This window comes from Talpa occidentalis, unplaced genomic scaffold (genome assembly GCF_014898055.3).
Source record: "Talpa occidentalis isolate TD23 unplaced genomic scaffold, MPIMG_talOcc4v2.1 talOcc4.8, whole genome shotgun sequence".
In the NCBI taxonomy this organism is placed as follows: Eukaryota; Metazoa; Chordata; class Mammalia; order Eulipotyphla; family Talpidae; genus Talpa; species Talpa occidentalis.
The window spans coordinates 77358356-77368662 of record NW_023605194.1 but is presented as its reverse complement, the minus strand read 5'-3'; the positions used below and the strand labels follow the sequence as shown (position 1 = coordinate 77368662).

Below are 10307 nucleotides of genomic sequence, written 5' to 3'. Positions count from 1 at the left end.
GAAGCTGTGGTAAGAACGAAATGGATATTGTGTGTAAACGTGCTTTGGGAATAGAATGTACTAAGACCCCTGGCATCAGATAGGTCTGTAGCTGGCATGCGGGAAGTGCTTGGTGAATGGTGACCTAGTTGCTGCTGTTAGTGATTAATACTCGTGTGGATGGAGGAGCCATGGAAACTGTAGGTCTTTGATGTCCAAGGTCACGAACAGGGGGCACTTGAGGCCTCTGAGGCCTGTGTTGCCAGTGGACCTGGCCAAAGAGACATGGTCACAGCTTCAAAGAAGGTTGCTGTGGCGTGACCTGGGATGTGGCCTGCTTTTAAAGCTACCAGCCATCCTGAGGCTGCTGGCCCCCATCAGTGGAAGTGCCCATGACCTTGCAGGAGGACCCACGTGCTCCCCAGTAGGGTCCCCTCTGTCTCACGCAGAATAGCAGGCCTGCTGGCCCTTCTCCCAAACCCAGGCTCCTGAGCCTGTGGACAGGGGTGGAGGAGGGGGGAGTGGGTGTAGGAGAAGGAGCCAAAAAAGGAGACAAGCAGAGGCCAGGTGCCCAAGTCACAGGCTGGAGACTTTAATGTCCTGCTACTGAGAGTGGCCTCGTGCCAGCCACACTGAGCAGGGCTGGTTGAAGGACAGCAGAAGCTGCATCCAGTCACAGCTCCCGCTGGTGAGAAGGGCTGTCAACCTGCTTCCTCCTGACTTGGAGGTAGATCCTGGCCGCCCCTACTCAGTGCATCCTTTTAGCGGCTGAGGGGGGAGCCCGCCTCCTCCCCTCTGGAAACCCCCTTCCCCAGCCTCGGCCAGGCCGGCACCCCGTCCATGCTGACACGGTGTGGGCTTTCACAGCCTGCGGGGAATCAGGGTCTCCTGGGAGCCCTGACGCTGGTCCAGGCTGTCCAGGGAAGACCTGAGGCTCAGGTGTCCCAGGCCACGGTCCATGCCCTCCGGGGACTCTCGTCCTTTCAGCAGCTCCTTGGCCGCCACCTCCACTGCCTCTGGGTCCATCTGGCAGGCCTCTGCCAGGGCGTGGCCAGTTACTAGGATGAAGCCAGTGTCAGATGCCAAGGTGTCCAGGCCCCCTCGAACCAGAGCCTGCAGGGAGGAGAGAGGCTGAGTGGGGTCTTTCCAGGGCCTGCTTCTGCTGGTCCCACCATTTCTCCACCCCCAGGCCCTCACAGGGCCACTGAGAGCAGCCCACTGCTGTGTCTCCACCTCACCTCTTGTATTAGCAGGGCCGTAGCTGGGGCCAGGCACCGGGAAGGACTCCCCTCGGTCCTATGGCTGTGGGGTGTCTCCTCAGGCTGACACCCTGGGGTGGGATTCTCCCTCTCCTCAGTCAGGGGAGGCTCCCCACTGGCCCACTGTTCCAAATGCACAAAAGCAAAGACCCCAACAAGGAAGCTGGAGCCCATTGGGATTCAATGAACCCCCAGCTCTTCAGAAAGTGCCTCCGGCAAGACCCACAGGAAGGGGGGCCAGGAGTCTCTTCCATTATTGATGAGAAAATCACTGCCTTTCCCTGCCTCTGGGTGGTTTCCTCCCGGGCTGCAGCCTGTTACCTGGTGGAGGGCAGGAGTGGCCTGGGCACTGGGCATCGCTCTTTGGGTCAGCTGTCCTCTCAGCTTTTCCACATGGGCTTTGCTGTGGGGTCCTGTGGGCAGGAAGGGACCAGGACAAGAGGGGCTGCTCACCTCTGCCAGGGGCCCTAGTCAGTGGAGCTCTGCTTGGCCCTCCAGCCATGCCCTGAGATCCCAGGAGACCTGGGGCTGCTGAAGGTGCCCTGGAACACAGACACGCCTCCAGGCTGGATGGGACTGTGCCGCCGCCTGCCCCGCTGCTGGCCATGGTCTCTGTCCTTGTGAGCTTGGGAAGGGGACTCAGGGCCAGAGTCTAGTCAGCTCTAGTCAGGTTGCTTTTCAATGTGACCACATGTGTGTATGCGTGCAAAAGCGTGCGTGTGTGCACACAGATGTGTGTGTGCATGCATGCAGTTATGCATGTGTTTATATGTATGTCTGCTGTTCACGTGTGTACACATGCATGCATGTGTGTGATGGGAGCAGGGCAGGCACCCTCCTCTCTGCTGAACTCCAGCATCCTCAGGGCTCCTGCCACATGTCTAGGACTTGCTGGTATTCTGGGAGGTCATCAGCTGAAGCCAAGGGGTCGGGGTGTCCAGGGGCTGTTCCCCAGTAGAGACAGGCTTGCATATAGCCCCTCCCCCCAGCCCCCTCGATGGCTCCTTCTGTGCTGGCTGTGGAGCGCCCCCATTGAACCCACCCGGCTGGTTCCTACTACAACATGCTCTCCAGCCAGCCCTCCTGGCCAGGTCAGCTCCAGGCCTCAGCTTCTCGTGTGCCCAGAAGACACTGACCTAGGGCCCTTTGAGGTCGGCTGTGGGCTCCTCCTTGTGCAGCAGGTGGCTCTGCCTCTCCAGGGAACCCCCTTTCATAGTGGATGCTGAAACGTAAGCAAAGCCCAAGAAGTCGAGCAGGCTGGTGCTGTTGCCACCTACTGCTCCCCACCCCTCCAGGCACTCATCTCCCTCAGAGTCTGCACCCTGCACTGTGGAGCAGCCCTGCATTCCCTGAACTCTGCACAGCCAGCCCCGACTTTCTAAAAGGAATAAACGAAATTTCTTCCTGTCTCTATTACGCTGCTGCCTGATGGCTTCTCCTGTCCAAGAGAAGCCCAGCCCCTGATGGCTTCTCCACTCTCTCCACATTCTGTTAATCTTTTGGGACCCTGCTTTACTCTTGCAGCCCTTAAGACACTGGCGCTCAACCTTGGCTGCCCATTGGATCACCTGGGAAGAAGCTCTAAAAACTAGGGTGGCTCTGTCCCTCCCTAGAATCTGCAGTGGGGGTCCAGCCACTGGGATTTTGAAGGTTCCTTAGATATCCTGATGTGTTGAGAAACATTGCCTGGTATGTTTCTAGAACTTTCCAATACCCACTCTGCACTTTGTCAACAGCTAACCTAGGAGTATTTGGTCACAATCATATCCCATAAATATCCCCCAATGGGGCCACAATCTCTCTAGGCCCGCCCAAGTCTGTGTCTGTGTTTCTACAACCTAACTCCATGGTGACCCCAAAGCACAGGTGCCCTTCAGGGCTTGTGTGCTAAATCAAGGGTCTGACCAGAAGGCACTGCAGGTGGCCTTGGCCATGGGAGTCAAGTGCTTCTCAGGTCTTTCGCCCTGTCCTGCCTACTCCCGAGGGCTTGAGACTCAGCCTTTGTGGGTCACAGTGTCCCCTTGTCTGGAATGGGCTCTGCTCAGAGCCCAGCCATAGCCTATGTTTACTGAGAAGTTCTCCCTTTTATCTTGCTGTTTTTTATGGCAGCAGGATTATTTATGCGATCACAGAATATATTTAGTCTGCAGCTCGGGGTGGTGAGATAGAAACCACAGCATGGTGGGGTCTCCTTGGAACGCAGTTCCAATGATTGAAACTTAACTGATCACATCCCAGATGCACCATCATTGAAGGCCTTCTCCTTCTAACCTATAACAGGTCCACTGCAGCCAAACCTCTGGATGTGCTGTAGGTGATGGGAAGAATGGCTCAACACTGGGGCCAAGGCTGACGCGAGGCTGCCCCCTGCTGGTCAAAGGAGTCTCTGCCCTACTGACCTGCTTGGTGCATTAAGGGCCCAAAGGTAAGCAAAGGACATCCTAAAAGTTCAGTGTACTTCTTCCAAAAAAGTCTGAACCCACTGATCATGTCTCCCCATTCCTACCAGGGTACTCATACATTCAGGGCTGGCACTAGCTGCCACTACCTGGAAAACGCCTGGTTGTTGCTATGGTTGCTGTTGCCACAGGCAATATTGGCATTGGCGTTGTTGGTATTGGCCCGAGCAAGAGGATGGGTGCTTGGCTCTTGAGGGAAGTCCTCCAAGAAAACAGGTGATTCCAGCTCTTCCATCTCTATCTCAGTGAACTGGAGGGGTCTCTGGCTGGCCACCATGGGGGCGAGGGAGTTGGTCCTTTCCAGGAAGTTGTCCACTTGGCCAAACAGGCCTCCAGTCCTCTAGAACCAGGGAGAGAGTGCAAGGACTAAGCGCTGAGACTGGGGGTGAGGGCTGGCAGGCCTAGGCTGCCACCCTGGCCCCATGGTGCTGGAAACAAGAGATGGCAGTATTGGGAGACAAATCCTATTGAAAGCAAATGCAGGGGTATAGGCCAGCTGGCCAGTCGGTGGGTCCTCGCCCGCGTGCCTTCAACTGAAGGACATGGCCTCAAAGCAGACAGTGTGAAACAACAATAACAGGATTTAGGAGAGAGAGGGAGAAGGAGAGGGAGAGGGAGGGAAAGAGAGAGTGAGAGAGTGAAAGAGAGAGAGAGAGAGAGAGAGAGAGAGAGAATTGACAGGCTGGCACATGGCCAGATGCCATCTGTTTTGCCCCAGGTAGCATCTGCTGAGCAGAGACCAAGGTCCAAGCCAAAGCTGTACATGGCAAGCTGGTGGCTCCTCCACAGACACCCCATTTACCAGTAGTTTATACTGCCCCAAACCTCAGCTCCACCCCTAGTTTTCCCATCAGTCTCTGTGGGGGAGGGTGGAGTTTGAAAGGTCCCACTTTCCACTATCTAGTTGACATCAGGGGGTGGAGTCTAGAAAGGTCTACCTTCTACTATCAGGTTCTCCATGAGCACCACCCACTGGCTGGGAGGTTGTTCCTCCTACACTATTTAACCTGAGGGGAATGGGCTGAGCTGAGGCCAAATAAGAGACAATCCCCACCCTCTGAGAGTTCTCAATTTGACATGGTAACAGGATGTAGCTAAGTAACTATATAGGAGACACAGACATCTAGATCAGGAAATAGGGTGCGATAGCACCAAACTGGGTCTCTAGTCTCCGAACTTGCTGGTGACACTGGACATCTTACATCATTTCTTTGGGTGGCCATTTTCTCACAAGTAACTCAAGAAGGTTTAGCTAGTGGCTATTCAGGACCTTTCACCGTGCGCAACAAATGCTAGACAAAGCTAAGGATGGGGCCCAGAGTAACTGCAGAGGCAGATCAGGTGATGATGGAGGTAATGATGGAGGACTTCCTGGAGGTGGAATGCTGCCTCAGGTTTGTGAGGAGAGAAGGGAGCATCAGAGAAAGGCAGGAAGGAGAGTTAAATTTGACACCTTGAGTAGGTTTCATCATTGACTCTGAGTCCCAAGAGATGAGGTCGTGAGGGTCTTCAGCATCTCTGTCCCCCTTCTGTGGCTGGGCTCCTGGTCCTCCTCTCTGGAGGGCACTGCTGCCCACCATGCCTACCACACAGGGTGGCCACTGCCTTCACTTACCCGGAATATCCCCTCCTCCATTGCGGCCTCCTCCATGGCTCTCTCCAGCTCCTCTTCGGCTGTCAGGTCCCCAGAGATGGTGCGGCGGATCTCAGGGGCTGCCTCCTCTTCAATGGTCCGCAGTCCAGCCTGGTGATGGAGGAGAGATCCAGTGAGTCTTCCAGTCCAGCCGGCGGGGGGTGGGGGGCAGGCAGAACTGCTCTCCAGGGCTCTCCTGGCCCCTCCAATGCACCAGGCCTCTGTGAGGCCACTAGGTACTACCCTGGCCTCTGCAGTCGTGCAAGGCTTGCGGTTTTAAAGAAATCTCTGGACCTCATAGGTGACTTCATAATTTCCCTCACCCCACCCCAGCCCCCACCTAGGTCTCCAGCCTGAGAAATCTTGCTTGGTACAGTCTTCTAGACAAATGATCTCTTTCACGGCACATGCCATTAATACAACTTTTTGAAAGGATCAAAATTTCATATCACCAGTAATGGGACATGTCAAAATTGAGAGTTTGTAATGAGAATGCAGCCTCACTTCTGTGACATCCTGTCCAAGCACATAGCCTAAACGTAGCAGGAAGAAACATCACGCAGACCCCAAGGGGGGGCATGTTGGCCTGTAATCTTCAGAGGTGTCGAGGGGGACACTGAGGAACAGTTCAAGATGGAAGAACTAGAGATAAAACAGCTAAATGCAATGTGTGGCTCTGGATTGGGTCCCTTTGCTATGAAGGATGCTCTTGGAACAACTGGTGAAACTTGCATGGGGCCTGAGAACTGGAAGGTAGCAGTAAAAAGTTGTTAATTTCCTGATCCGGGTGGTTGCATTGTGGTTATCTAGGACAACACCTTTGTCTTCAGGAATTAACACATGAAGCTGCTCTGGATCGATGGAACATCTCGTTGGGGAAAAAAGGATTTTGTGTTATACATGCAACTTTTGCAATGATGATTGCCTCAAAACAAAAATTGCAACTGAAATAAATTCTTGAGGGCACAGCCCCAATACATGTATGTTTTTTGAATTTATAAATTATGTGCTTTATAATTAAACCCCCCAAAATAGAAATAAAAAACAGCTAAGAAAGAACAAAGCTCTTAAGTTTTGTGTTTTGCAAACACAAATGAATCCTTTTGAGCACACCCCGGGGTTCTGCCTTCTGGGGAGCCCACCGCTCAAATCTAGGTCAAGTCTCTCCTACAAACAAATCCCATTTTGGTTATTCTCTTGAGCTGGAAACATCTTCCATAGAGACCATGCAGAGATGTCACATCATTTCCTCGCTGGTCCTGGCTCCTTTCCTCCCCTTACACTGCCATCACCGCCCCCAAGGACACTAAAAAGGAGCAGGCGTGGGCCATCTGGCTCAGCAGGAAGTCCCCTGGAGCTTTGAGCTGGGCTTAGGGGAGGGCTTACCTGGATCTGTACGGTGTCCTTCTTGGGCCGATACCCATAATATTCCTCCTGGCGCTTCATGAACTTCCGGAAGTGCTCCTGGATCAGGAATGTGGCGTAGAACTTCCCCACGGTCACCTCATCATCTGCAGAGGAATCAACAAGGGATACCCTTGATGGTTGGTGGGGCCCTGGCACTGCTCAGAGTGGGAACCAGGTGGAGCCAGGACTGGGCACTGCAGGCCACCCCTTTTCTGGCTGCATTGACTGATGGCCAGTTTTCAGCCTGAAGCTGGTGGCTACCCTAATGGACATCATGGGACTCAGCCAAGGTATTAGGAAGGGTCTGGGCCATTCTCAGATGCCCACAGGGCTTCTTGGAGAAAGGTCTTGACCCCTTGCCTCAGCTGCCTCTGGACTCTAGTCTCCCAAAGCAGCACCCACCTCCGATTGGCGGAATGACCTGGTCCAGGAGCTTCATGCTGGTTCTCTTCCAGATCTTCTTGATGATGGCCCTCAGCTCCTCGTTGGCCTGCTCAAAGTTACCTGGGGGCAAGGGTCAGGCAGGAGCAGTTCTGAAGTCACCAGCCATGCCAAGTACATTTGAGAAAGACACCTAGTGCTCTCAGAAGCTCTTACTCAACAAACATTGGCTGAATTTTCTTGGGTAGCAGCTACTGTGCTGAGTACTGGCAATGGGGAGGTGGGGGGAATCCTGTCCACGAGTGCAGCCCAGCCCTTGAGTTCCATACCTACTCCCCACAGGCTTGGCTTTGGTGCCCAGAGTGGCTGATGTTAAGGTGTCATCTCCTCCCTTCTTGCCCACCCCCCCAAGTCTTCAAATCCCCACATCGTAGGATCTGTCCCAAAGACCCCAGGCAGCCTCCTACTGCCCTAACTTGGCCTCCACCTCCTCACCTCCCTGGCCTCCAAGAACCAGCCCTTGGCTGCCTCAGGCCTGTAGCGGCCCTAATCACCCACAGGATGGCTCTGAGTGAGGGCTCAGGAACGATACTGAGACCCTGGCTCCTGCCCTTCCCCCCACCCCAGGTCTGTCTTCCCAGGAGGTAGGGACCCACAGATTTAGTGGAGCCGAGCATGGACCCCACCAGCTGCCCAGTGCTGCCTGAGCAGCTCCTCTGCCTGTGCCCAGAGTTGAATATCAGGGTGTCTATTGCCACTTCCCTGACAGTCATGTGGAAACAGATCCTCTGTGAGCTTTGTCCTGTTGAGAAATTTTGGGCTCCCTCTAGGCCCTGAGGGGCATGAGGATTTTGTGGTTATAGTGTAGGGTCCTCCCTTTGCTTTCCCTCATGACTCCTGATCCCAACCTTTAGTTCTGTGAGTCTTGCAGAATCTGCCAAACAGCTCCCTGAGAGAAGGGGGCACACACCGAGGCCCTCACCTTCTGTCTTAATCTTGAGTGCTGTGCGGACCAGGGCAAAGAGAGTGGCGTTGAAGGTGACGGTGCCGTCGCTGTTCAGCGGCATGTTCATACCCACCAGGCGCTGTTCAGGGAGAGGGAGCTTGTGTGAGCAGGCCCCCCCTCTCCCTGCCCAGTGTGTGGGCCGGGAAGGCCTAGGACATGAGGGCTGGGGGTGCAGGCTGACCGGGAGGCCCTCCACGAGCAGGTGGAAAGGTGAGCTGGGGGACTCCTTGAGAAAGTCTACAACTCTTCCCATCAAGCCCTACCAGCCTCCCTGCCACCCACCTCCCTTTTCCTCTCCCGGGGGCACCTTTCCTGGCAGCTCTGGTTACCTTACATGCTACCCGGTGTGGGCAGAATTTCCCAAAGCCCAGAGGGGGCTGGATCCTCCTCAGCAGGGTCACCACATCCAGGTGTTTGATTCTGCCCCTGCCGAAGGACACCCGGCTGTATACCTGGCAGCCACACCCAGAGAATGGGCCAACGGAAGGAGAGCCAAGGGGGCAGAGGAATAATTCCTGATTTTCCAGCCATATCCAGAAAGTGGAAGAATGTATATAAAGAGACCATGTTTGGATTCACCACTACCCAACACGAGGAATGGGCCTCCTTTTCTTTTGGCAGCTAGAGGCCAGCATTTCCTCAGATGTGGGATTTGGAGCTCGTGTTCCCCATTGCAGAGCCCTCCTTGGTTTTTGATCAAGAAAATTAGGGACCCTTGTGTTGTATCAATAGAAGTAGAAGGTATAGGTCAAGGGAGGTGGAAGCCTACCTCCAGAGATGGGTCCAGAGCTGGAAACCACATTTTCATTGGGACCATAAAATTCCCCAGAATGGACATAAAGCAGCAGATAAGGGAACGACCAAAGCAAGAGGCTTGAAAAAATGGTTTTGGATGACCATATTGACTTCCTTTTTTTTTCTGATGGGCTGGCTGTGAGAAAGAGTCACTATCTCCTGCCTGTTTCCAGGGGACAGAGTTAGAACTCATGCGTGGGTGCTAGAAGCAGGTAGATCTGGATATCCATGATGTGAACACGTGAGTCAGCTGCTGAGGGCACAAGAGGGGCCTGAATTGGACCTTGGCTCATTGCTAACAAGCTGTATGACTAAGCCAGATACGCAACCTCTCTGCACCTCAGTTTCCTTATCTGGGAGACTGAGACAATCAGGAGCCTTTGTTAGCTATTGCAAAGATCACACGAGATGACGCGTGCGATGCTAGCGCAGCGCCTGACAAGGGGAAACAATCACCAGACATGAACTTGTTATCCTTTCTGGAAGAACAGAGAACCATGCTTCCCAGGCTTTACTGTCCTAGGATGCCCGGTGGCCAGGTTAACAGCCCGAGACTGACTCAGTCAGTGTGCGCCAGGGCTGGGGCTCTAAGTTTGCATCAGTCTGGGGTGCTGCTACCATATTCTGCATAGCCAGGGCCTCGAGCGTCTGTGAGGTAATGTGTTCCCTGCTCCTAGAAATGTCCAAGCAGAAGCTGGGGGACCATGTCCCAGTAAAGTCAAAGGGGTTTTGCTGTGCGATCCATCCCAGTCTTGAGAAATGTGAACCCTCTGATCTGGGACTTTGGATAACCGAGGTGGGAAGATGCTCTTGCTCTCTGATTAACATGGAGAGAGATGCCCTAGTGACATGCAGACAGGATCTAGGAAGGCAGGATGGGCCATGCGGGGAAGGCCCCACATAGAACCTGTGGGCCAGACTCACGTGGCCTCCGGATCATACTCTGCCCAGATGGCCTTGAACTCATCCAGGTGATGCGGGCCCAGGATGGACCAGTCCCGCGTGAGGTAGTCGAAGTTATCCATGATGACAGCCACAAAGAGGTTGATGATCTGCAAGCAGAGACCCAAGAACTCCCAACACCAAAAGACAAGTGATGCCAGGCCAGCGTGGGGGGCTGCGAGGTGCCCACAGGGTGTGGGCTGCAGGGCTCCCTGTGCCTGAGCTCTGTGTCCAGTCTTTCTGAGCCACCCCTTCCTCCCTTCCAACCCTGTCCACCTCGGTGCTTTTGCTCAGGCAGGGCCCTCTTGGGAGTTCACCCTATCTCAGCCCCTCACCGCCAACCCAGAGGGATGGCTTCTCACCCTCCATGTCTTCCTGGACATGCCCTGTCATGTTTTGCCTTTCCGGCACATGGTAGGGTCCTTTGAAGGGCAAGGTTTGCTCAA

General features: G+C 54.3%; 1 protein-coding gene across 1 annotated transcript in view; it reads right to left on the bottom strand.

Annotated features, from left to right (window-relative positions):
* Window positions 1-555: 555 nt before the first annotated feature.
* The window catches only part of CACNA1S (calcium voltage-gated channel subunit alpha1 S), a 59032-nt gene continuing 49280 nt past the window's right edge, over window positions 556-10307 (bottom strand). Inside the window, exons 34-44 of the mRNA XM_037496829.1 lie at window positions 9844-9971; window positions 8454-8550; window positions 8101-8203; window positions 7140-7241; window positions 6717-6841; window positions 5313-5441; window positions 3787-4037; window positions 2375-2460; window positions 1560-1651; window positions 1218-1361; window positions 556-1092 (exon numbers count right to left, since the gene is read on the bottom strand). Of these exons, the coding sequence (XP_037352726.1) occupies window positions 841-1092; window positions 1218-1361; window positions 1560-1651; window positions 2375-2460; window positions 3787-4037; window positions 5313-5441; window positions 6717-6841; window positions 7140-7241; window positions 8101-8203; window positions 8454-8550; window positions 9844-9971 (1509 nt within the window). The 3' untranslated portion in view covers window positions 556-840. The remainder of the gene's footprint in view (window positions 1093-1217; window positions 1362-1559; window positions 1652-2374; window positions 2461-3786; window positions 4038-5312; window positions 5442-6716; window positions 6842-7139; window positions 7242-8100; window positions 8204-8453; window positions 8551-9843; window positions 9972-10307) is intronic.